The sequence below is a fragment of the Sander lucioperca genome, chromosome 3 (assembly GCF_008315115.2).
Source record: "Sander lucioperca isolate FBNREF2018 chromosome 3, SLUC_FBN_1.2, whole genome shotgun sequence".
Lineage (NCBI taxonomy): Eukaryota > Metazoa > Chordata > Actinopteri > Perciformes > Percidae > Sander > Sander lucioperca.
Window position 1 is genome coordinate 2,271,319 of NC_050175.1, and position 27,937 is coordinate 2,299,255.

General features: G+C 39.7%; 1 protein-coding gene across 13 annotated transcripts in view; it reads right to left on the bottom strand.

Moving 5' to 3' along the window:
* LOC116057226 (A-kinase anchor protein 13) overlaps positions 1-19,347 on the bottom strand; it is a 106,636-nt gene extending 87,289 nt beyond the window's left edge. For all 13 annotated transcript variants that reach the window (XM_035999136.1, XM_035999130.1, XM_035999131.1 and 10 more), the window contains exons 1-2: positions 19,181-19,347; positions 8,601-8,644 (exon numbers count right to left, since the gene is read on the bottom strand). In XM_035999136.1, the coding sequence (XP_035855029.1) occupies positions 8,601-8,633 (33 nt within the window). In that variant the 5' untranslated portion in view covers positions 8,634-8,644; positions 19,181-19,347. The remainder of the gene's footprint in view (positions 1-8,600; positions 8,645-19,180) is intronic.
* Positions 19,348-27,937: the final 8,590 nt, after the last annotated feature.

Genomic DNA, 27,937 nt, shown 5'->3' on the forward strand with positions numbered 1-27,937 from the left:
TTGGCAACACCAAAAACACAAGTGGAAAAATTGCACTAATTAGATGGATTAAACAGTGTGTTTGTCTGGTCTCACATAAGTGGCAACCATGAGCATGTCCAGCTGACTAGCTTGCTGTTAGTAAGCGAGTCTTACTTCCTAGCCTAAGGAGTACATCATGAACTCACTGCATTATTTTGTGACATTACAGGTTACATTAAAAACAGCTCAGTTCATGACAAGTAGCCTCCATGCATTATGTAGTATCTTCCCACTGTGTGGAAGCCGGGTCTGAAAGCTATCCAAGTGTAGGCAACGCTAGCAGCGGTGTTCTGCTTTTATTGGATTTGGGGAGGTTTTACATTCCAGCATAAATGGCGAACATTACCCAAAATAGTATTTTGTTAGACTAACAGTTAGGGGTGTCACGATTCTCCAAATCCTCGATTCGATTAAATTTTCGATTCTAAGGTCACGGATCGATTTGATTCTCGATATTTATTTTTTATTTTTTTTAAAGCAGAGGTTGCTATGCCATTTTTAGACTAGACTTTAATGCAATATATCTGTTCACAATGTAGCCTACCACACTACATTGTCAAATTTAAAACATGTATTAACAACATAATGCAACAATAACTTATATCTTCAGTCAATTGGAAACTTAAGCAAAATAACCTGCCATCTAGTTTCTCTTTTAGTTTCTCATTAACCGCTGACCGACAAGCAGGAAACGGAGTCTCAGTTCACCGTCCGGGAGGCTCTGACTCACTTCCCTCACTCCATGTCCACGGACAGCTGTAGGCTTGTACCGGTGTTGATGTTCTGTGCATTGTCGGACACATGCAGCCACTTTCCTGAAACCGCTTGCGGGACTGACACAAGTCCCCAGTAGCCCGCGGCGTGTATGTCCGAGCCCGTCCCCACCGCCTCCACCTGCAGGTTGTCAGCTGTGTGTCTGCCTCTCGGACGGCCGGTTGAACTCGCCAGTCCTCGATATAGATTCATGTGTCACGTAGCTCTCCACAAGCAGAAAAAAAGAGGAGCTTAAAACAACTTGCTGGTTCAAAGTTAGGACTTACAAGTTAATTAGCAGTTAAGAAATAGACTGTATAGCTTATTTACAATTTTATCATGCAAAAGACGTTTTTTTAAAACTTTATACAAAAAAATAAAAAAAGCAGCGTCTGTCGTCGAATCACAGTTACTGTAGTTTGTGTTACAGTTGTTGGTTTAATAGATAAATCTATGTTTTGTGGTGCGTGTGGAGATGCCTTGCCAGGTTAGTCGTGCTGCCAGTGGAAGAATATGGTCCACGCGCATATCAGAGCTTGAGAACTGTGGCTTTTTTGTCGACAACGCGAACGTTATCAACATAACTCACTGGAAATCCAAAATACTTCCACACCGGCAACTTCAGTGAAAGAGGAGGGGGCTTAAGTTCTGTTGATGGGTCTCCAGCGTCTGCAGTTGCCATGGTATCTTTTGACTGGCTGTAGCTAAGTTACAGGAGGTTGACTCGCAGCACTTCAACACGTGTGTTTTTTCCGCTTGACAAGCCGACCGGATGTGACATGGGGGCGTGGCAGTATTTGGAAGTGGAAGAATTCGAAATTCAAGATTGTGACTTAATTTCGGTCGATTTCGATTCATAATCTAAATTGTGACACCCTTACTAACAGTCTGTTAACACAATGTCAAGCATGTAGAAATCAGATGCATATTTAAGACCCCTTTTACAGGACTCTCGTTTCAAAACGATCAAAAAGTCAGCGACAGTCGTCATTTCAGCCAGCAAAATCAATGGTCGCCAGCTGTTTTTAACTATCGTCATCTAAAATCAAGGAGACATTGTTACAAGATTTACCAAAAATTTGGAGTGGTAAATTTGCCACCGTTTTAATTGTAAACTGCAGTGCTGTGCAACAAGTCACTTAGTAGTCTTGTTACAATAGTTACTAAGGGGACCGGGCTTTGCAGAAACCTAATACAACTTAAAATTAAATTATGTGTGCCTCTTTTCTCAGCTATACTGTGCTTATTAGATAATATCATGTATCTTGCTAATGTTAAGAGCTGTCCTCGATTGAAGAAATTCTTAGTCGACTAACATTCATATGATTTTCTCGACTAACAGATCTGTAAAACTGAGTTCCTCCACAAAGAATCATGCAATGGCAACACTTAAAATCTTGTGTGCATCAGATATCCGCTAATAAGACTCTTGGAAATTAGTCATTCAGCATGAAAAAAGCATAACAAAAATTACTAATCGACAAAAGAAATCTTGGTCGACTAAGACAAAAATGACCGATTCGTCGACTAACAACTAAGAGGGGGCAGCCCTACTAATGTCCAAATAGTTTCAAATTACAGTTATGTGTTCAGTCTGCTTTTTTCTAAAGGGACAATTGGCCATGTTATAGCTGGATTGTTGTGGACAATGGAGTGGTGTCATCTGAGGACAAACTGAGGAGGAGGAGGAGAAGCAACAAAAAAGAGGGATATTGTTCAAAATGAGCTGTTTTCCACTGGGGGACTGCAGCTTGTTGACATCGAGGGGTGATAATGGGACATTTCATCCCACTTAATCTGACCAGCGTTGCAATCTTTTCACCAGGCCATTCCAACATGAACAGCCTGATTTGGTGGCCAGTTTAGGCCGGTGTCGAGGACAGCTTAACAGTCAGGGTTAAAGGTGCTCCTTCTCTTATAAAGTTGTAGCCTCAGGGCCTTGTTCTATAGAGGGGGGGGATCAGCAGGTTGTCAGTTAGGCTAACCAGCAGTATTGGGATTGGCAAGTCTCTGTTTGACAAGCCACTGCTGCTGCTGAGTAATGTGAGGGGGAAATGTGTTCACAGGCGACCATATAGCCCAGAGGTCACAGGAAGAGAAACTGTCTGCAGTGACCATTGGAGAGCTGGGACTAAATACAGTGACTTGCAGCATGAAGGATGCAGGCTTTGCTATGCACAGAGTGTCTCCGCTTTAACAAGCGGAACAGGGGCACTGGCATAAATGAGTTGTAGATGGGTGGAAGCCAGCAGGCATGACATATTCTCTCCATTAAAAATTCATCTCTTATCCCCAGCCCAGATTGGAAATTAGGGTTTGCTGATACTGAACGCATTGGTACGTCAGTGGATTTGTGAGTTTGCACTCCATGTGTAAATGAAAACGTGTTTATGGGAAAATAAGTTCCACATTCTCACTATGAACAAAAGGAAAGCAAATGAGTAATTGTTTTTTCTACTGCTTTCTTTTCCTAGGCTGGTGGCAAATCACCTTAATCACAATATCAACCTGCTGCATCTGGCACATTAGTTGCTAAAATGATTTTTGATGGCACCACAGCAGTGTCCCATTTTGTCTAAATTAATATTCATCCATCATAAATAACATCAAAAGCTTCTGATTTTTTTAACTGGAGTAAAATCACGTCTACAGTACATAATAGGTTTTCACTCTCCTCCTGTTACTTTCAACCTCCTCAGGTATGTTTGCTTGTAATCAATCTGCTATCTATGAATTCAAACTTATCTGAATAAAAAGTGTGAGAGTAGAGAGCAGAATAGAATATCAACTAAATATAAAAAATACAAATAAAAATATGATCATCAGTCGTTTTGGAGGCAAATGTGTTGGCAGGGGGTGGAGAAACAGATGTGAAACATCTGCTGGGGTCTGCAGGAAACAGCTGCACACAGTGACCTTTGTAAAGCATACAAACAAGCACACACACAAACGGAAAGTAAAGCTAGTGACAATAAGTCTAATAATAACAATAACTAAAATGCTAAATAGAACATTTTTCTTCTGGTTTTAAAGCTGTGTGACATGCACACATGGATGTCTTTCAGCCCCATTGTATGACTGCGCTCTCTGCTGGTAATAAGTACTTAACAAAGTGACCTGCTGGGGTATTGACCTGCTAATCATGGCGCTTCAGCGGGGAACAGGCAACTATTAAGCGACATCAAAAGAACAGCTGGAGGCTATGAACCCAGCCCCCTCTTCCTTAATATGCATGTGTGAGAGTAGCCTTTTCCTCAAATCCTGCAACTGTACTGGGTCCAACTCTCCAGGTAAGGCATTATTTGATTTTGAGGCATTCATGCATACTGTTGTTAAATTCTCACCAATGATGAATTTTCTATGCAGTTTAAATTCATGTTTATTCCCTGGCTGGATTTCTGACTATAGGCAGCACAATGTGGAAGTTTGCTCCACTTTTGCACCCACACTAATTGTCAAGACATCATATGGCACCGCTTACATTTTCTCTCATCATTAATTACTGTTTTACCTTAGATCTACCTTCCTAGCTTTCACTCAGTCCTGCTGCACTGAAACTGCTATAATAAAAAAACATACTATGGACAAGACGTCACATTTCATGTTCCGTAAAGAGCTGGGGTGATGAAAAGCTAAAAGGTTTATGGTTGCATTTGCCTGATTCATCCCTGCTGGCATTCAAAAAACAGAAGATTACATTACATTACATGTCATTTAACCAACGCTTTTATCCGAAGCGACTTACAGTTGCTATATATATCAGAGGTCGCACGCCTCTGGAGAAACTAGGGGTTAAGTGTCTTGCACATTGGTTGATGTATCACAGTGGGAATATTGCAACCCAGAAACATTGCAAACGTTGCTTTTGTTCCCACTTGACAATTTAGAAGATAATTATTGGAATCCTACTAGCTCGTCTGCAAGTTTTGGGAGACAGACACCCATTAAATCAGAACTGACAGAGCATTTACTAATCAAGCTACACACATCCTCCAATTTTACAAAGGCTGCTGACATCTAGAGCATCCTCCATCCCTCTTTCAGTGCAGCTTCAGACCATCAAATAGCAGAGAAGTCACAGGATCCATCACCACAACTGCTTTTGTGTCCACAGTCATGTGCCCTGTGTTAGAGACTTAACCTCTACCTGCTCATCTAATTGTAACCCACTCTGGAAAACACGGTCTGCTAAATGCCAAGAATGTAAATAGCATGTTTACTCACAGTCAGACCAGCAGCAAGGACTGGCTCTCTGTTATTGAAAGAGAACTTATCTTCTGCAAGTCATCCTCTGCCCAACAAATCATATGACCCTTTCTACTCCCTCTAATTGCTCTCTGAAACAAACTCATTTCTTTACCCATCACGTCCTCATTAAAAGTCATTATTTGGCCAAATAAAAAATTTGCAAGAACACAGGTCTTGACTTCCTTATTTCTGGCTGTTTTTACAGTTGGTGTTTTTACAGTTGGTTCAATCAAACTGGATGGCAGAGTATTTTTAGGAGGTACGATTACAGGCTGACTACTTAACCCCTATCTAGCTGAGAATTGCTGTGATAAGTGTCTAAGACCTGATGTCTAATGAGGCCTGACTGCCCGCCTGGTTCCACTGAAGAGTCGGACTGTAAATCACAGATAAGGTTGTCTGGGTCGTTAATGTGTGAGCCACTCCAGCCTTTAGAGACCCACACACAAACGCACACATCTCTGACTTATCTCATTTCCTGTGTGCCTACCTCACCTGCTAGTGATAGGGAACCTGTGCAACCACTCAGACAAGAACTCAGAAATGTCTCCCACTCACACACACACCCCTCATGTGTCAAATAATGCTGGTGCCATGATGGCAAACGTTTTAGGATCATTTTATTGCTACATGAAGTGTATTTAAGACTAATTTAAAACCTCAAAGAATTTGATTGACAAAGCCAGACTGTTTATAATCTAACATTATTATTCAGCTATGGTGTATTCCTGGGGAAAAGAGTGGCACATGGCCGATTGACCGCTTCTAAGGGGCACCGGGTGCAAAAAGCTGCACTGTTTGATAACCAGGAATATGAGCTACAAAGCAAAGCTTTCAGTTTATAAATTAACCCTCATCTATAGTAACAAGCTTTGAGTAGCGACAAAGAATAAGATGGGAGATTTAAAGCTGCTGAGATAACCTCTGCAGATCGGTTGCCACATTCTGCATGACACAGTGGGTAAGTCAGCAATCTTAAGGCTCTGACACACCAACCCAACGGCCGACCTTCGGTAGAAAAGGCAGTCGGACTGACTGCCTCCCCGAGTTGGTCAAAAAAGAGCCTCAGAACACACCGAAGCGATGCCGACTTGAGCGCATGTTCTGCGCGTGCAGACTGTCCGACGGCCGATAATCGGGTTGGTGCGTCAGCGCCTTTAGAGGACTTCAGGAACAAGCTGCGCCTCATCCACCTGAACTACCTCATCTGGTAGGTTGGAGATCCTCAACACTTAGGGAAAGTTTGCAAAGGATATCAAAGATAACATGCTTGCATCCTAGATCCAGGTAAGTGGTTACAACATGCATGGATACAGATGGTAGATGGTAAATCAAAAATGTTGAAAACCAAAAAAATAAAATAAAAAAAAAACCTAGCTTTGAAAAATTAGAATCAGCTGCACATCTGACCCTAAACTCAATGTTCTTATTAAAAAAGAAGCATGGAAATGTGGTTGAAGCTTGAGAAACTCATCCACAAAGTTTCTCCTGTTGCTTAGTTATTTAGGAAATAAACTGCCTAAGAACCTTGTTACTGCAGGGTGAAGACCTTTTACTTCTTTGTCAGACAACCTATAGACGAGTTAACACTGGTTCCTGGACAAAAGCAACTTTGCAGTACAGAATGTTCTTTCACACACACAGGCAGTCTGCATAAATAAAACATTTAAGCTCACAATTAACAAGAACATCCAGCAATCAAGAGGTCATGAGTCCTCTTAATACAAAGCTCTTTGCTGTAATTACCTGTGTGTTACCTGTGTTAAGAAGAACACTTTCATGTTGTCATGTTAGTCATTTCCTGAAACATTATCTGGGTCTATTTTTCAATACCACCATTCCACCAAGTAGTTCCTATATTATTTAACTGATAACATGTAAAACATGATCACTAAATATAAAATAAAGGGCCATAAGCAGAGGGAAACGGTTATAAATGTGTGCTAGTCAGCAAACATTAAATAGCCACTTGTTTAGCATGCAGTCTGATTCTCTACTATCCCGCCCTGCACACTCACACACTTGTTCAGTTATTCCAGTCAATTAGACCTGTTCTTAGGTTGAAGTCAGGCAGAGCTATTCCAGGAATTGCATGAGGTCTAACTCCATATACAGTACTAATAAGGACGATAAAGGTGTAACTTGTCTCGCCCCAACAGGTGCAACAAACGAACCTACAGCCACCGCCTGCACACACCTACAGTACACAGTCCTGAGGAGACGTCGAGGCAGGCAAAGTGAAAACACCTGTATGGGTGGAATTAAGAGACAAACTGCGTGCACTGGAGAATAGGGTTGGTGCGATGGATGATGTCATCGTCCATCGGTGTGATGTTACGAGGGACATCGTGATGCCCCCTCCTAGCCACACCAACAATGCAGCGCTGGTTTGCGGTTGCGCTAATGGCATTTATTGTGTGCTTAAAAAGTAACAATTCAGAGTTATCAACGATACACAGATTGATTGTGCGAGAGCAACTGCAGGTGGTCACTCAGGCTGTCACTATTTTCCCAAAAGTATCAGTTTGGATTAGGGCTGAACGATTAATTGCATTTGCGATAATATCGCGATATGTTAAAACGCGATTTCCTAATCGCAAAGGCTGCGATTTTGTCACATGACTCGCAAGAGCTAATCAGTCTGCACTCTGCAGAAAAAGCATAACTTAGCACGCTAACGCTACGCTGTACCTTGAGCAGATTTCTGTCATTCAAACAACTCTGAGTTGTAGTTTAAAACTTTTACAGCCATTTTAATAAAATGAAGGGTTTTATTCAGGCTCGAGTCCATACATGCAGTTAATGGATACAGACACGCAGAACTGAAGGCTCGGTTGGCAACCATTAGCTCTGATTAGCGGTTAGCTCCGGTTAGCTCCGTTATAAAGATATGAGTGGAGGAGCTGCCACTGAGAGGGGTAACAACCAGACTCTGATTAATGACGTTCGGGGAGCTTTCACAGCAGCGTGGCCGCGGTGTTTCAACAGTTTTATTAGTACAGTTAATCCCACGGCAAGAACACCAGCAACTAGCTAACGTAACGATAGCCTCTCTGAGCAAGTGCAACGTTCGGTGTCATGCACACGGCACGCAACTTCACGAGGGGGAGGGGCTGGAGGCAGCTCCTCTCTGTGCACCGTAAAAAAATACACTGTTATTTTCAAAAATCGTTCAGCCCTAGTTTGGATAGTTGTAATTGTGAAAGAGAGAGTGAGAGAGAGAGAAATACTGGTACAATTACGAACCCACTTATTTCTGCAGTCTATGGAACACACTCATTTCTGGCAAAAGAACGTCACGATTGATAAGGCATCCTTTTTATTCTTAGTGGTGGTGGATATAGCTCCTGTGGCGGGTTTTGTGCCCATATGATTTCAGTTTCAGTTTGGATGACTTGCGCAGCCCGCGTCCGCAGTCCGAGTGTCAGTCAAGCATTACAGCTGCCCCAGACAATGATGTCATCGCCCATCGTGATGTTTCACTGTGGACATCTTCAAATGCCAATTCAATAGACATCACCCAAGCCAACTGGAGAAATAGCTTCTATGTCAGCTTGAGTATGAATAGGGATACTTACATACAGTGGAGCTTGCTGTGGATTGAGTTTCATGTCCCTGGACACTGTAAAGACAAGAACAAATCAGAGGTTATAGCTTTCCGGTATGTTAATACTATCTATATATCTATATATATATATATATATATAAAAAAACATGTTTTGGGGCAGTGCAACAAGCTGTCAAATAATAGTACTTAATAAAGTGTGTTTGATGCTTATTTAGCAGCAGACATGAAGCATATTAGCATTCATTTGGTATTTCTCTCACGAAATGCATGTAGATCAGCTCTAGCAGCATCAGAACATTGCAGCTGACAAGGTGACAGTTAAGCTTGACCCTGGCAGTAGTCCCAACACTCTGTGGGAGGTTAACAGTGCATGAGTATAGAACAGACCCACAATGAATAACACGCCGGAACACACACACACTCATCATCCAACCAAAACTGCCAAGTCTCTATTTGTGCTTGTTTATTCAAAGACAGCCGCAGCAATGATGACAAACTATTAGTATGCTCCTGTCTCCTCCAATCACCCATTAGTTTTTCACCAAGCAAACAAAAAAAAATAAGTTCAGCACAACACACTACTTTGCTTCTTCTATATGGGTTTATGCCGGGAAGATCAGTTAGCAGGATTTACCGGCTCATGTTCACGTTTGATTCCCTACTCCCAGTCTGGGACGCAGGCCTCAAAGCCGTTTTCTGGGCACAAGGTCAGAAGCGGTGGGTGTGTAATTACATCCAAAGAACATTTCACAGCTATAGACTTCAGAACGAATGGATCAGAAACCTTTTCGTTTAACTTTCTTGAGAGATATTGGCTTGCTTGCAGTCAATGAGTCAAGGGACTGGTCGGCTTTGAGAGCCTGTATTCTCCTCAGTTATTTGGAGAGAGAATTTTCTTTTGCCTGCCGTTTGCTGGCACTAAAACAAGTCCTTGCTGCTGGCCTCAGTGGTCAGCAGTGCATTAATCACATGAACCCCACAACGGGGGAGGAGGCGACAAAAGGCCAGGACCTAATGAGTTCAGCACAAAACACCAAAAGAGTCAATGTTGGACTCGACAGAGCGCTGAAGCGCGGCAAGACCAATTCACTTTCTGCACCCAATCCAAACATTTTTCTTCTTTTCTGCTAAATAAATAGGCTTGAGCTAGAATTAGGTGCATCAGGTAAGGGGATAATCAGTAGCTCTAATAATACTCTGGAGGCTAATCCTCTTGCCTTAAGTGCACTGGGCCAGGGACCAGCTTCTTCACAACATGCACGACTTTGACTGATAAGACTCTCACATAACGTCCCCAACGAGCTCACTGGTTCTTTTATTTATGGATAGTTTGGCCATTTGTCATCTGCTGGTGCGCTCTCTATGACTACTCCGCAGTACATGAGCTGGTTTAGGTGCTTCAACAGGCCAGATCGACATCACTGTTGCTGACATTTCATTTTACGTGACATCTTATTGACCACCAGCTAGCCCAACCCTTTTTTTTTTTGCATTGTTGAGGACAGAGTTGATAACATTTAATTACCCAAGAAAGCACAGCTCCACCCTGCTTTACATTCTCTGCACATTCACACCTGGCAGCTGAACACAACAGCTCAGTCTGCCACTGCAATGGTCACTCCTTCGCTGTTGTTAAGGGAGGGGAAAGCCCTAGTGATACTCTGATTTTCCCAGTCAGTGGTAAATTTGCACCTGCATCGAAGAATCTTTTGTCTTTAAGAAAAAGCTATTTTGGTGTTTAATGTGTCTATTTAAAAGTATTACATTTACATTTTCAGCTTCATCTAGCACACATTTTCTATAGATACATTAAGCCTATATACACAAAATCATTTTCTATGTTTTAATGGTTTTGGATGTTCCAAAACTAAAGCCAATGAAAGGACAAGGACACAACTTAAAAAATTAGAGACTAAAAGTTAGGTTCACCTTTAATCATCCCTATCTGCAGCCTAAAAACCAGACCAAAGCCTTGGAACGGGACCGGGAGAAAACGGAGCTGCAGTCTAACGGCTGGGAGCGTCATCTCTTATGGCAGTCACTTGCACTCGGATATCAAAGTTTTGCTCTTGTAAATTTCCGACCAGCCACAACTTTTCATATATATATATATATATATATATATATATATATATATATATATATATATATATATATATATATATATATATTTTTTTTTTTTTTTTTTTACTTACACATACACACGTATACATCATATATTATTAGATGATTGCTTGTTAGGGGTGGCAGCTGCCACCCTATGCCCCCCAGGTAGATGCACCCCTGCCAATAAGCTAATGTGGCTAATAAAGTAGTTAAAGCCACCATGTTGACAAATAATTGCTTTGAGCCGAGTTTCTGGCCACCTGATGAATGTACGTCCAATGTTCAGTTACCTTATAGCAGTTGTTTGGTCTCCACAAACTCCAAAAATGTCGGCCAACAATTTTATATGAGGGGTTGATCAGAGAGGTGGGATTCAACCAAACAATAAATCAAACCAAAGTAAAACAATGAGCTAAAAACGGCTACAAGCTGTGTGGTGCAGCAGACTTGGCTGTTGATCCTCTGTGTTCATCACTACAACAGTCAGCCAGCAATCATTCAGAAAGTACACGGGGGAGTTCTAAAACAGCTATTTCTGAATACAACTCCTGGAAAGTACAGAAATGACAAGACTTAATACACTGATTTCTGTGTCACAAAAAGCTTCAGTATTTTCTCAGAAGTACACAGTAAGTTCCAGGCAATTTACTGCAACAAGATATGTTGGTGCTGTGGATAATACCTGGACCCTTATACAGTAGGTCAAGTTACAGTGTACATGTCAGTTAATGTCTGCTATAATGGTAAACCTGGAGAAGATAGAGAAGACACCTACAACTATTGGTAGCTGCAACCTTCGGTCACACGGACATATTATGTCCGTCATTCCTCGAACCCGGACTGTGTTTGGTGAAAGTGATTTTAAAGTTTGTGCTCCATCATCTTGGTGTGAGCTACAAAGTCACCTTAAACTAGATTATTTTATTAGCATGGGCGATTTTAAAAACAAGATTAAGGACTTTCTGACCACTGAATGCACACGTCCTGTTACTGAACTCTGATCACGGATTGTTTAATGTCATATGCTGTTTGTTTTAAGTCCGTCGTTTTTTTGTTTTTATGTTTTTATGTTTAAACTTTTTATGCTGCTGTTTTGGCCAGGACTCCCTTGTAAAAGAGACTCTCAATCTTAATGGGAATATTCCTGGTAAAATAAAGGTAAAAGAAAAAAATTATAAACCAACCTTTCTAACTGTATTTTTCTCAAGTGATGGGAAAAACACAAAATCCTACAATTACACTGTTCTTCACATTCTTTACAGTGCATTCTTCTTAAAATAAAAAAAAATAAAGATAAAAGTAAATAAAAACCTGTCCATGTAATTCAGGAAAAGACCAAACTCTGTTTCCTTCTCTGGTAACACAAGAGCCTTGAGAAATGGCATCCCCTAAACTCACCCTACGGCCACCCGACACCTGCTTATAGAGATTACACAACCCATTAACTCCACCTAAAACAGTGGGTGCAGCCAGCCTTCAGCAGGGCTCCTTAAGAGTTTCTATTATGGCAGAACCTGCCTTTGAAATGCTGTTAAAACTGAATTTTATTCCTCTGCAGCAGGAAGGCCACAAAGAAGCAGCCACATTGAAGTGCACTGCCGACAAAAATGAACCCATAAATCAAGACACAAAAGCCCCTCAATGCTGGGATAAGAGTGGTAATACGCTGAGTCAGGGTTGAGATGTGACTGCAGCGCGAATTGGAGGTTGAACAGGATTAGCTTCTCATCTCATTAATCAGACTACACCCCAATCAACAGCTGAGGATTCAACAACACAACCACATACAAAGTGCAGACTAAGACTTCGGTGTATAACCTAAAATTTGACATTTTACCTGCAGCTCTGTCTGTAAATGGGTTGCTTTTTGTCTGTGAAAAGGTCTGTCTTGGGGTGAGAGAGCCTTGTTCTCGGTGAGACTCACCAGCTTGCCATCACACATGATTTAATAATCCTCCCTGGATAGAGGGGCATCCGATGTGAATGTCACAGTCAGGTAAACACCACTCTGGGTCCAATATAAGCCACATGAACAGCTTCACTGACTCCAGTTATTTGAATGAGGTGCCTTTATGACAGACCTGATTGTAAAAAAACTTAAAGGCGCCTGTGAAGTTTTCTTGTAAACAAACAAAAGTTTTCTTCACATTTAGTATTTCTCAACAAAAGTATTTGTTTACATACTGTCCTTGCTGGCACATCACTGCATATCTTGGCATGTTACGGGCACCTGTAGATCAGTGGGAAAAAGATGTGAAACCATTGGAAGGAATGTGTATTGCATCACGCACGTGTTGTGTATCCTAATGCTAGAAGCTAAACAAAGAGGGACCTACCCAAAAACAGCTCCATAGCACTAATATGGGTCAAAAAGTCCCCGGGGAACCTTTAAGATGGTGATTTTCAGTTTTCACAATTGTAAATACATCAAGGTTTCCATTGTTCAAGAGAGCCAAGGGTTTAATAAAAACAAACATATTTGGAACAAAACTAATCCAAATTAGTAATCCAAATTAGGAAATAGTTTTGCATGCATGTTTGTACCTCTACTATGTGTTTCCCCTCTTTGGCACCATCCTTCTAAGGCATGTAATCATCTTACAAGGTAAACGTTTGCCAAATCTGCCAGATCAAAGAGTATTTACTATAGATGGGATCACATTATAACACGCCAGCGAACAATGAATTGATGGTAAGAACAGTAAACAGTGGGTAGAGATCAGAGGTGACTGAAGACCCGCGATGGCATCAACATAACCTTTTCTGCCAGCACCACTCCCTCAGAGACTTCCTGCAGAAACATATTCCTGCCCAAAGGCCACATCTCTTTAAACTACTAAAACAAATACACGTGCTAAGTGCAGGTCAGGTTTCTTTAGTTGCTAGGAGCCCATTAAGTATTTCAAAACCAAAACACTTCAGGAAATAAAAGCAGTATGGCTACATGATCCAAAGGTGCTAAACTAACTCCGCCCTACAACCATGATCTACGTGCCCATTTGCAGCATAGCATTGCACTTTTAGTCATTTACAGGGTCATTATCACACGTACATTGGCTGCCTACTTATCTACACAAACAAAATGGCATCAATATTGGGAAGTAAAGTTGTTTAATGTTTAACACTGGGTCTCATTGTACTTGCTGCATTTGCCTGGAAATTGACATGACATTTTGTTAACATGCATTTTCAACCAACCCAGCTATCACATCTGTCCCAGAAATCAGAGTCAGCGGCCTGGAGCTTAGAGAAGTAAAAACTACCCACTTCTAGATAACGCTTTACCTCAACAACTGCCATTGAGCAATGCATAGAATGTGAGTGTGCTGATCAACTGCTAGGTTTAAATTTTAACATCTACTGCTGAAAGAAAGCACAGGGCTCATCAAACCTTTCCTGGATAAATAGTGCCAAAAGAGCAGAAAGTGGAAGCTGTACAGTACAGTGTGCAGAGTGCAGTGCAGCTACTTGAAATAAAAACAGGTCACTTTCTTTGAACTCAACGTACATAACAGGCAATCTACAACTTTGCATCAGTGTTTTATTGCCTGGAAGCTATATACTGCAGTCTTCCTGGTTCAAAAACCTCCCATTGGCCATTAATTAACTTGAAGAATGTCACTGCAGATCCGTGTTATGGGGACAACAGTTACCTGAGGCTGCTTCTTCATGAAGTTTTTTTTTAAATTAGGCTGTGCATAGAGAGCTGCAGTCAAGGACATGGAAACACCTGTAAAGAGGGAGAGAAGCCCAATATAGACCTGAGGTGTCATCCAACACCAGGGCTCAATGATGACAACAGAGACAGGACTTATGTCTCAGAGAGGGGCTGGACTGAGTTGGTACCTCACCTACACAGGTCGCGTAAAAACTAGACAGGACAATGAAAGGACAACCTGACCTGGATACCTTATTCTTTCTGGTCTATTTTTTTCCATTTTTTTCCATATGCATATGACAAATAGGGCTGCAACTAACGATTATTTTATTGTCGATGAATGTGTCTATTATTTTTTGATTATTCGATTAGTTCTATAAAATGTCAGAAAATGATGAAAAATGTTGATCCATGTTTCAAGATGACGTCCTCAAATGTCTTGTTTTATCTGCAACTTAAAGATATTGAGTTTACTGTCAGTAGTCAGGAGTTGTTTTTTTCTCATAAAGAATGACTCAAATCGATTCATTGTTTATCAAAACAGTTGGCAATTGTTTTAATAGTTGACAACTAATCGATTCATCTCTGCAGCTCTGATGACAAACATAAGAAACATCACCTAAGGCACCTTTGTGTTGACATAAGATCCACATGGAATTGTTTTCCTATTGTGAGCAACAACACTAACAGCTGTTAAAACTGCCAGGTTTTGGGGTTCAACACCCACTTGGGAATCTTGCTGTAGATGTAAGGCCTCATGGTACAGTAAGGAGCTTTGGATAAAACCTCCACCAAATGGCAGATAAAGAGTGCCAGGGAGAGCTTTCAGGCTGGTTTAAGCCTGGTGAGAGACATATGAACGGTCCAACTGTGTATTCTTAACTCCTCTTAACTTCCTTTGATTCTTGTATTATCAACCCGTCTTTTGCATCTCAAACACTTTTTATTGGATTTGGAAGTGCTGGAGCTTGGGATGGATGTCAAATTGAATTTTACATTTTTGCTGAAAGACTGAATGAAACTATACCTTTTTTGGACAGAAAGGCTGGTTTGCCTTTCTGTCCAAATATAAGTGCCATTCCAAACATGAACAGCGTCTGACTCATGAAACAAGACTTCTAGGACTCTTGACGACCATATCACTTAAATTCATGAGGTAATCACCAGTACATTTTTGTCAGCAGCTAGTTTCCTAAATAGAACATTTGCAATCAAAGCCTTTAAATGTGGCACACTGAGGGAGGATTAAGGCTCTGTGTGGCTCAGTTGGGTTTGATGTTTAACTCAGACGTTTGTTTAACCTCTCATGCTTTCTCCCCTGGTTAACCACTAGTGACTGGCCTACCACTGCAACACCGACTGCACTCCCCTATAGCACAAAACCCCAGAGAGAGCAAAGTGCGTCTGCTCTGTGCTGAACCCTTGTGTGATTCTTTTTACGGTTCACTATCAGCCCTGCTCTTCTGGGGAATGGCTAATTTAGTCGGGGCTATGTCACCTCCTTAACAACGACACCACAGTAACTTGCACACACAATGTTGACTACCATTTAGATAGTCACGGCAGTTTGATTTAATCAAACCTAGCTATTGTCTCAATGGACAGATATGAGGCCATCGTGGTGATGTGACCTCACCCTGCCATACAAAAGCTGCCTCTGTGCAGAGACTGCACACAAACGCTGGCTGACTACACAAGGCCGGGGATGAAAGGTCTCCTCAGTGTTTGGTGACAGTTATTACCCTCTCCACTGAAACAAAATACCTGTGGGCCCAGATAGCATTATCTTATTGTGAGGCATACTGGGGGCCGGCCTGTAATCAGGGCCTGGGCCTTGATCAACGCTCCTACCTAGGTTTAATGCCACCTCCTCCCCCTCTCTTTCCACACCGTAAAGCCATGAGGTGCTCTGTAGATATTTATAAAAAGGTATAGTTCAACATTTTGGGAAATCTGCCTATTCGTTTTTTGACGAGAGTTAGATTGATATCTCTGTCACATGTGTATGTAAAATACAAAGCTACTAGCGAGCTAATTTTGCACAAAGACTGCAACCATGGGGGGGAACAGCTAGCTTGGCTTTTTTAAAGCTTCTCAAAAGCTCACTTTGTTATATCTTCTTTGTTAAATCCGTGACAAAACCAAAACGTAAAAAAGAAAATTTTGTAGATTTACAGGGGGTTTGTGCCAAACTATTTCTTGGCCAGGGCCTGTTGCCAGGCAACCAGAGACTCTAGGAAATGAACGGTCCCAGCCAAAAAAAGTCCAGTAGGCCTACATATAACTTAGTATAAAAGGGGAAAACATTTTTTACACTTTGCATTTTGTATAGACTTAAATAAAGAAGATATGACACATTAAATAGTGAGCCAGGGTAGCTGTTTACCCGTTTCTAGTCTTTACGCTAAGCTAAGCTAGCTGGATGCTGGTGGTAGCTTCATAGTGTACAGACGCATGGATAGTATCAATCGTCTTGTCTAACTCTCGGCAAGAAAGCAAACAAACAGATTTCCCAAAATGTCCAACTTTTGCATTAAAAATAAGAGTGCTGCTGCTACGTTTCGGGCTTGGTGACCACTTTAGAAAGAACAGGCTTGGGCTAGTATTTAGAGGGATAGTCATGACTTTCTGATGAAACACTTTCACTGAAAAATTGAATAGGCCTATGGCCCAGAAACCTCCAGAACAATAATATGCTATCTACCTTTGCCTGTGTGTAAATGTTCAACACGTTGCAAAATCAACACGGCAATTTCAGCAGTAACTTGAATTCAGCTGCACTTGGCAATACAATTTCTCACAGGATGCTGATGGGTGATAGCTCGGTGAGCAATGTGGATTTCAACTTATTTACAGAAGGAGACACTGGTACAAAATCTCTCAAAATGATCAATATGACACTTCACCGTCAACTTACTGCACTTACTCATTCAACTGTGGTGTGTGAAATAAACTGATGTTGAAAAGAAGAGAAAATAGGGGCTGAGGAGCAAAGAAAACAGAAAGACAGGGAGACATCAGAGTTTGAGAAAAGGAAAGTGGCCGTCCCATTTGAGAGGTAAGAGGTTTAGTCCGGAGAATCCTGAGCCAGGCAAACCTCAGATCACAACAGGCCTGATCAGATTAGCATTACCCCCACTGCAGTAATGGATGATGGGTATCGTTAGGTTACATGGTTTCAATTAACAAACCAACCAACATGTGCGATAAAAGCATGCACATCTCCAAAGCTTTAACAGACCTCAAAATGGTCCATTGGTTAGTACTATCACCTCAATGCAAAATGGTTCAGGGTTCAATTCTCAGCTCTGTGAAGCTGAGTCATCCAAGTTTGGTCAATCAGAAACTCTAAATTGCCCACAAATATGGACGTGTTTGTGTGCGTTTACCCCGTGATACGATGGGGACCTCTCTAGGGTGTTTCCAGCATGTTACACTTCAACCAGATGACACATCTCAACCCACTCTCTGTTTCTTTAAACATTTTCAAAAATGGCCAAAGAAGTGTGAAACTAAAACCACTGCAATGGTTCTGGGAACTGGAATGCCAGTGATGTCCATGAGTTGCTCACTTCCCCTACTGATTCCCTGTTTACGTAACAGGCATTTCAGCCCACAGCAATGTTCTATTTCTCAAACAGGAAATGAATAACAGGATGGACTTCTGAAATTAATACTTGTGATCTAAATATGTGCTTAAGTAGTCCATCTCTAAGACGTACTGCTGGTTGTTTAAGAACATCAACCACAAAACCACAAAAATATGAAATAGAAGATCCTGTCTTATCACTTAAGCACTACTGACACACGCTCCATATTTTTTAAAGGGGAACTTCACCGATTACACATGAAGGTTTACTAGTCATAAGGGACTAAAAGTCAGGATATGTCAGCCTCTGCTTCTTTGACCTTTTCATCTGTTTCCCTCAAGTCCCAAACTTTATGGACGAGCAATACCTATTTAATGAAGTACTCCATTAAAAGTTAGAATCATGAATTTCATCACAATGAATCATCAGATTGTGATTTTACATTTTCACAAAATTTGACACATTTAAATGTCTACATTCAGGTCAGATATCTTATACCAAGCATGTCCGTTACGTGCGACCAATCGCAGCTTTGGAATGCACAACATACACCATGTGACCAAAAATTCAGTTAACATAGAGAAGAAATCAGAGAACAGACTTCCTTAAAAAACTGTGACCAAAGTGGAACAGACTCAATATTAAAGCGCCGGTGTCTCAATGAGAAAGCTTTGATTATAAAGGAAGTGGATTATCTTTTTGTCTATATGGAGGAACTTTTGTATAATAAACTGAATGAAAATCAAATTTTGTTATTGAAATTATTTGAAATTGAAATGAGTGGAGCCTCCATATCCCGCCCTTTCAGAAATATATCAGGTATTTTATAATGACCTAACCAGTAGTTTTATATAGAGAAGTAGGCATGAATGCATAGATTTAACAAACTGGCTTTCAAGGAGATGTATGTGCAGAAAGATCATTTCCCATAAGCAGGCCAATTATAACTTCATTTAACAGCAGACTCTTAGGTCACACGTTATCAAAAGCATTACGCGTTATCAGGAGGCAGACGTTGCTCGGCACTGTAGGTGCATCACAGTCAAACTTTGCCCTGGGGAATATTACCAAAACAAAAACCTTTAGAATCAACTTCCTACATATGATACTCTTGTTTTGTTGACATCACCACCTACAACCTAAGAGCTGCTTGTTGATTATTTCATTTTTTTCTGTCACCTGAAACTACAGAGAAACTTTTAAAGCGGCACATGAAAGCATCGATGGAAACCTTACCCTCAGTCTATTTGATGACGACGGTTGCGAGCAGACTCCTTCAGGTGCACATTAAATTCATTTTAGGTCCATCAGAAAGAGCAGGTGTGTTTATACTAGGTAGGCAGGTATCCTGAGTAGCGGGCATGCGGGCTCTCACCACACTGATTACACTGAGCTAAATATGGCTTTGTGCTAACACAGACAGTAGGCAGATCAAAGCCCTGATGACAGAGGAGAGAGGCGGAGCCTGCAGGCCACAGGTCAGGTGTCTGCTACAACTGCAATGGTGGAACTACAGCTATTCTGCCTCTGCTTAATAAAAGGGATGGCGTTTGAAGCATGTGCAGATACACACTACTCATCTCTCTTTATCAATCAATGAGTTTTTTTGTGATTGTTGCGGGCAAAAATCCTTGATTATGCAGCACATTTTCTTAAAAAATGCGATGGAATATGCGGGATATTTATGCAATTTTATGCGATGAAGTTGCAGGAACTTGCAAAAACTGCAGTTTCATCGTGGCTTCATCGCGGGGTTTGCAGCTTTTCGATGATGTTCACGTCGCGAAATTACGTCACTTAATAACGTTCCCATGGCAACAGGGGAAAACGACTGCTCTTGTGTGAAGTAAACGCAACATTTTTCAACTTTCTGGTAAGATATATGTGTGACTTTTTGCAACAAAAATGCGGGGATTATGAAATCATGCCAGCCCTGCATATTTTGCGCGGAAATCTGCAATTTATGCGGCAAAAGTGCAGCGTATTTGAAAAAATGCGGCCCCTGCGTAAATATGCGGACTTTGGCTGATTATGCATTGACTTATGCGATCGCATAATCACGTTTTTCTGGAGGGACTGTACAGAGAAAGGTTAATGGCCAACAACAATGTTTTGGTGTTGATGGAAAAATCCATGAAACAGCTGCTCAACCTCAACCATTTCATTACAGGGAAACTCTGAGATACGTTACATACTGGTAATGATTTTCCTATATTCATGTTTTCTAAAATAGTACCAGACAAGCAAAGAATATATATTGATTCCAAATGGCCAGTGGTGGGAAAGTATTCGCATCATTTACTAATGTAAGAGTATAAGAAAACTCAATCAAGTTAAACTGCTGGATTCAAAGTTCTACTTATGTAAAAGTCCATAATTATGGGTGGTAAAGCTGCAACGATTAGTTGATTACTGATTAGTCCACTGACAACTAATCTGCAACATATTTCATAATCAATTCATTATATCAATAAAAAAAAGTCATTTTTCAACAAAAAAACAGTAAAACATTTGATAGTTCCAGGTTCCGAAACGTAACAATTGCTTTACGATGTTGCTTTTTTTGGTCTTACAGAATAATAAATTCAATATTTTGGGAATCTTGACTGTTGGTCGGACAAAACGACACAATTGATGAAGTTATTTTGGACACTAGGATGTGTTGAGCACTTGTTAATGTTTTACAGACTATTATATCTAGACTATCTATTATACCTATTCATTGAAGAAAAGAGGCAGATTAATAGATAACAATAATTGTGATTGCAGCATTACATACTTAAAATATCAGAAGTCAAAGTACTCATTATGAAGAATGGTCCCTGTCAGTGCATTACTATGTAAGCAATATTTTTATGTTGCAGCTGGTCGAGGTGGAGCTCATTTTAACGGCTTTTTTTATACTGGGTATTTTAATCACAATGTGTCATATTTTATAAACTGATCATATATTTTGTTTGTACAACCTTAATATGCAGAGTAACTTAGTAACCACAGCAGAAATATATAAATATAGCGGAATGAAAACACCATATACTTCAGAAATCTAGTTGAGTAGTAATATAAAGTAGGATAAAATGGAAATACTCATGTAAAGTACAAGTGCCTCATGAGTCTGTACGTAAGTGGAGTACCGGTTACTTGTAAATATCCCTAATTACTTTTACACCACTACAAATGACTTTTTTTTCCAATTGAAGGAAGGAACATTTTGAAACAGGTTAAAAATGTACTGTATGGGGATTAGATGCTGACTATAAACCACAAAGTCCCTGGTTCCAATCTCTCCACTTCACTACCCAATAAAGACATAAAATGCCCCTAAAGAATCATTTTAATAATGTGCTGTGCGCCGGACAGAATACATTTCTCATCAGCAGCATAGAGGAGTCTTGGTGTTTGGGGAGTCTGAAAATGTCTTCTAACAAGGAACAAACATCAGCCTTCAGTCTCACTGCAGACTTCTTTATACCTGGGATGTGCCTTGCATCTATATTGCGCATGGCTGGATTCCATTCACATGTATAAAACATCTCCTGTGTACATACTGAAATCAGATTTCAGTATGTACACAAGAAGACTTCCTCCAGATAGCTTTGAACCCAACAATAAATACCCCAGCTGGTGTGTACTCCATCCATCCTGACAATCCCGTTTTTGCAATTATCTGTTTGCATCGTTGTATTTGAGACCCCCTGTCTGCTGTTTGTTTGGTGTTTGCTTCCTGGTGGGCTGGCACACAACGGTTTATTTCTATCCATGTGGAGACATCTAGCATTTACACTTTGATGTTATTGCAATTAAATGCAAGTCTGACCACTTCTGGGGATATTTTTAATTATCAGACCTCTGTGTGATTACACTTTATGCATTTTTACAAGATCCAATTTAATCAGGCAGAATGCAGATGTAAACAATGCATGTACACATGCAGTAAGTGTAACAGGCAACAATCTTCAATAGTTTTTTGGTATCAACCAAAATGTGTTGAGTATCAAAAACAGTCAGATACTTAAAGTTGTCATCAAATGTCTGGTCAGATGTGTCTTATTTCTTTGCTAATTCATTGATCAGAAATTTGATTTAAAATCAGCATTTAAACAGCTTTACCTCGTAAAGTTCTTTTATGGTATTGTCTTGGTATTGGTACAACAGCTCTGGTATTTTATCGGCACTATTATCCAAACATTTCACATCCAACACTGCCTTTCAAACCACTATCCTATTGACCTGCTGCACATTTTCATTCAGAGATTTTTAAGCACACTTTTTTTTCCAAGACAAACTTCTGGCTGTTCTCATTTTTTGTAGAAAGATGTGGGAGCTCCACAGGGACAGTAACAATTAACAACAAAGTCTGCCTGATAAGTCCCAGGAGGAAAGAGACACCGTTCCGGGGCACAAAGTGTGTACAAGCTGCAGAGATGGCTGCTGTTTTTGGAACAGTGAGTGCGGCTGCTGTCTGGCGTGTCGAGAGGATTCCAGCGATTACAGTCTTAACAAAAACTGAGTCAAAGCCTTTCTTGTGAATATCAGCAGCAGGTAATTCAGCAGTCGCCCTCCCAGGCATACAAAACCCACCCCGCATCATGAACTAGTACGAGTAAGACTCACTCTAATGCTTCCATTCTATAGTAAATACAGTGTAATAACAAGGCTGACACAGTGCATATCCTCCATCATCATTAAATTAGGGGGTTTGAGAAGATGATAAATTGGCTGGGTTCAGCTTGGAGCCAGCAGAATCCTCATGGTAATTTACAGCACTCCCAATGGGAGGCCAACTCCTCTTTATTGGTCTCATGTACTGGAGCTAAATACTTATTTCTGACTGGGACGGACTCACAACTGAGCCTAACGTTTGCTAGAAGAGAGAGGACTAATAAGCTTTTGTTTAGTGGAGCCATTGTGTAGTCCTCTCCTGACAGCCTTGTGAATAGAAATGCAATTGTGTGTAGATGTTCGGCAAACTCAGACCTCAACTGCTGCCTTGTCTGCTGCAGCTTCCTGATGCTTGTAATCAGTAGAATATGTAATTATCTCATTTTGGAATACAATACTCACTTTCATACTTCCGAGATTGTCATTACAGACTTGCATATCCACTGATTAAAACGTAACACCTACTGTGACAACATGATGACCCTGATATTCAAGACTTTCAATACTATGTGGGTTACTTTAAAAGCCAGCAGCATTTACCCTTATTGTATATTTAGCATTTCACAAATAAACATGTCCATTTAAATAGTTCCACTGTGAAAACCTCATAACCTAAAATTGTAAGACTTTTATTCATTTAAACGCTGAGAAATGTACACTTTGAAAATGATTTTGATAAATCATATAATCATTAATATAAATCTTTTATTTTTAGGTCTTGCAAAGTAGATATGTTCTAGATTTCTAGCTGATAATGTCAAATTACTCAAGCACATAAGTATATTAGAATGGCTGTAACGAGCAGAGTCAAAATGTGGCAAAAGAAAGTTAATGATCTGTGTGGTTGGTGGTTCAAAATCAAGGATTAACTGAACACTCAGTTAACAAGGACATTCAGTCCAGAGTTCAGACCTTTATTGTCTCTTGAGGGGAACTTTGACTTGCATTAGAGGGTAAAACCACAAACACAACATACCAGAGGGGGGGCGTGTGCGCGATCACGTAAGGCTTGTGGACGCCCAGACAGTTTCAGTAAGGAGTATAATCAGGATTATTTCCTTCCTTCTTTACTTACACTGACACCTCCTCTGCAGAATATCATATGAGGATAGTGAATATTTGGCCTACATTCAAAAGGCAGAGACTCAGATTTGCAGGCCAATCCCACAGTGAAAAGCATCCACATGGAGACACAGAAAAGTCAGATGAGTGGGCTTCCTGCTAGACTACAGAGTCACATATACTGAGTCAACACTAACTGTAAGAAGTCTCTGCAATGACAGCAAGAGGAACAGATGCTCAAAATGTTTGAGGAGTCAAAACCATTACTTACAACTACTTACAGACTATGAGGGTCATACTTCCAGTATGCTAGAAAAACTGTGTCCAGTCATTATAATCCATACTCTCAGAAATAAAAAAAATAAATAAAATAAAAAACATTTCTGTGAGGTAAGAGGTAATAAAACAGCTTCTATATCCTCAAATCCTTTCACCTTCACATGCTGCTAGTTTTCTCAGGTTACAACTGAGGATCATATAAAATAAAACATGCCTGTGGTCATATTATGGTTGTTTGTGCGGGTATTATGACAGAATAAAGCATGCAATTACTTTTCAGATAAGTGTCAATTTAGAGGCACAAGATCATTTTGAAAGACACTGAAAAGATGTAACATGTTGGATTTTTACTCACGTTTCCAACTTTAAGGAAGCTTTTAGTTTAAACTGGCCATTCTGAGCATCTTCACTGGAGCCACTGGTACACTGAGTGGGATAAGGTCCAAGTAATCCTGGAAGTGAAGAAGATGTGTTCCATGATGGGACTTCTGAGCAAACCTATGGGTGTGTTACAACATGGGAAACCCGAGGGCGGCCATGTTGACGTGCCTGGTCCTTTGAAGTCGTTTCAGTGGCTAAGGTCAAGCAGTGGAAATGAATTAGTAGGCTACCGTTTCCCTTCACATGTGTGCAGATCCTCCCACTAGCATCCAAAATAAAGCTTGTGCAATTGAACTTCCTTGATGAAAAAAGAGCCCGGCAGAGATTTGAAGTGTCACAGTCACTGTATACTGCATCTTATTTTAACAAACTAAGTATTATAATAAGGAGAGTTAAAGCAGCAATCACTAAGTCTAATTTCTCCCAGACTTATCCTACTTCTGAAATCCTTAAGAATGATTATTTACGTTTCCAGTTTGACTTAATCACCATACAAAGGGACTTAACATATGGTATAGGGGAACATATCAATATTAAGGTATTATGCTACGAGTATCAATTCTTTTTACACATATTTTAAATATTTTTTTTCATATTGCATTTAATCATGCTGAAAGTGTTTTTTTTTTATCTTAAATAATATTATTTAATGCTGACTAGTCATGTTAGCATACTTTACTTTACGTAGGCTACTTTTGCTGCTTTTATCATTTTACATTTCACTGGGCCAGCTGAGTTTACAGGAACATGAGCCCTCGAGCCTCTAAATGACGATGTCATGGCTACCAAGCAACAAGTTCCGCTAAACAACTTCTCTCACCGTTAAACACCGCCAGAGTCCGTTGATATCATTGATATATGATATATCCGTTGATATCAGAGTACCGTTAACTCCACTCTTACCTCCGGCACATGGAGCTCAGTGTGAAGAAGGAACAGCAGCAGCAGCTTTCGGACGCATGTTCTTCCTCCTGATGGATGGCCTCCTCCTCGCAGTGTTCGGAGCTGGGCCGAGACGTCCTCTTCCAAACTTTGTACTGTAGAGTGAAATGGATGAGTGGCGCTGTGGGTCTTCCACCCAAATCTCCCCGTGCAGAAGGCCGACTGAGGCCCTTTCTTACAGTTGTTAGTGTTTCCCAGGACAACTCAGTGGGAGGAGTTTGCACGAGGGCTATTATAAGCCTTATTTGCATTGGGTTTCTTTTAGAAGTTCACTTTCAGACTAGATAAATGACTTTTTCAGTCGCGAGGTATGCCAAACTGACCTAAGAGATTAAAAAACTGTAAAGACAACTTTAGGTAAGGTATGATTATTATTATGATTGTTCTAGACAAGTCTCGTGGTCGCGCTTCTGTGGCAGAATGAAGCTAGCACAATTGTATTATCATCCTGTGTGTGTTTTTCACAATAAAAGAAGTAGCTTTAAACAAGTTGGTTGTACTTGCCTCATGAAGCTGATTGGTGCCGGATGTTGGGTTACTTAATACATTATTATAAGAAATGTGTTCAAACCTTCTTTGTTCTGACTTCTAGACTTTTGACTTAATGTTTTATGTGTGTGTGTGTGTGTGTGTGTGTGTGTGTGTGTGTGTGTGTGTGTGAGACCCCATAATACACAGACAGGCCCAGAGAATAGACTGTATGGCCCAGAGACAGTAGCCCAGCTAGCGAACTAGACTTCCACCAGCTGTAGCTGTCATTAAAGCCATGCTTTTATTTTGAAGGTATGGTTCAAAACCACAAAAGAGCTAGCTACCAACTGCTGCACACATGACAGAGATCTTACATGTTTTCAGTAATAATAAATATATAAGGAAGAAAGAAGTATGACTAAAGTGTTATTGCACAATATGTTCACTTTTAGTTGTAGTTTTATTGTATATATAATCAGCTTTGTGTGCTATTCAGACCCACTTTTATGTAGCCATAGAACAGTTTCCATCAGCTCGGTACTTACTCGGCCTTCTACTATTCTGAAAGAGCAACTATATATCACATCATGTAGAGGCTATAGTAATACTATATAAGGATTGAAATGCATTAACTTGTAAGGTCACTAAATTCAGTACAGATACTGTGTCTGACGGTCATATGATATGCTAGTGATTGATAGTGCCATACAGTATAATGTCACTTCTTTCTTTCTTTCTTTCTTTCTTTCTTTCTTTCTTTCCTTCTTTATTTCTTTATTTCTTTATTTCTTTATTTCTTTATTTCTTTCTTTCTTTCTTTCCTTCTTTCTTTCTTTCTTTCTTTCTTCTTTCTTTCTTCTTTATTCTTTCCTTCTTTCTTTCTTTCCTTCTTTATTTCTTTCTTTCTTTATTTCTTTCTTTCTTTCTTTCCTTCTTTATTTCTTTCTTTCTTTCTTTCCTTCTTTCTTTCTTTCTTTCTTTCCTTCTTTCTTTCTTTCCTTCTTTATTTCTTTCTTTCTTTCTTTCTTTCCTTCTTTATTTCTTTCTTTCTTTCTTTCTTTCCTTCTTATTTCTTTCTTTCCTTCTTTATTCTTTCTTCTTTCTTTCTTTCTTTTCTTTCCTTCTTTATTTCTTCTTTCCTTCTTTCTTTCCTTATTTCTTTCTTTCTTTCTTCCTTCTTATTTCTTTCTTTCTTTCTTCTTTCTTTCCTTCTTTATTCTTTCTTTCTTTCCTTCTTTATTCTTTCTTCTATTTCTTTCTTTCTTTCCTTCTTTATTTCTTTCTTTCTTTCTTTCCTTCTTTCTTTCCTTCTTTATTTCTTTCCTTCTTTCTTTCTTTCCTTCTTTCTTTCCTTCTTTATTTCTTTCTTTCCTTCTTTATTTCTTTCCTTCTTTCTTTCTTTCCTTCTTTCTTTCCTTCTTTATTTCTTTCTTTCCTTCTTTCTTTCCTTTATTTATTTCTTTCTTTCTTTCCTTCTTTATTTCTTTCTTTCTTTCCTTCTTTCTTTCCTTCTTTATTTCTTTCCTTCTTTCTTTCTTTCCTTCTTTCTTTCCTTCTTTATTTCTTTCCTTCTTTCTTTCTTTCCTTCTTATTTCTTTCTTTCCTTCTTTCTTTCTTTCTTTCTTTCCTTCTTTATTTCTTTCTTTCTTTCTTTCCTTCTTTATTTCTTTCTTTCTTTCCTTCTTTATTTCTTTCTTTCTTTCTTTCCTTCTTTCTTTCCTTCTTTATTTCTTTATTTCTTTATTTCTTTATTTCTTTATTTCTTTATTTCTTTCTTTCCTTCTTTATTTCTTTCTTTCTTTCCTTCTTTATTTCTTTATTTCTTTCTTTCTTTCCTTCTTTCTTTCTTTATTTCTTTATTTCTTTCTTTCCTTCTTTATTTCTTTCTTTCTTTCCTTCTTTATTTCTTTATTTCTTTCTTTCTTTCCTTCTTTCTTTCTTCTTTCTTTCCTTCTTTCTTTTTTCTTTCTTTCTTTCCTTCTTTCTTTCTTTCCTTCTTTCTTTCTTTCCTTCTTTCTTTCCTTCTTTATTTCTTTCTTTCCTTCTTTCTTTCTTTCTTTCCTTCTTTCTTTCCTTCTTTCTTTATTTATTTCTTTCTTTATTTCTTTCCTTCTTTATTTCTTTCCTTCTTTCTTTCTTTCTTTCCTTCTTTATTTCTTTCCTTCTTTCTTTCTTTCCTTCTTTCTTTCCTTCTTT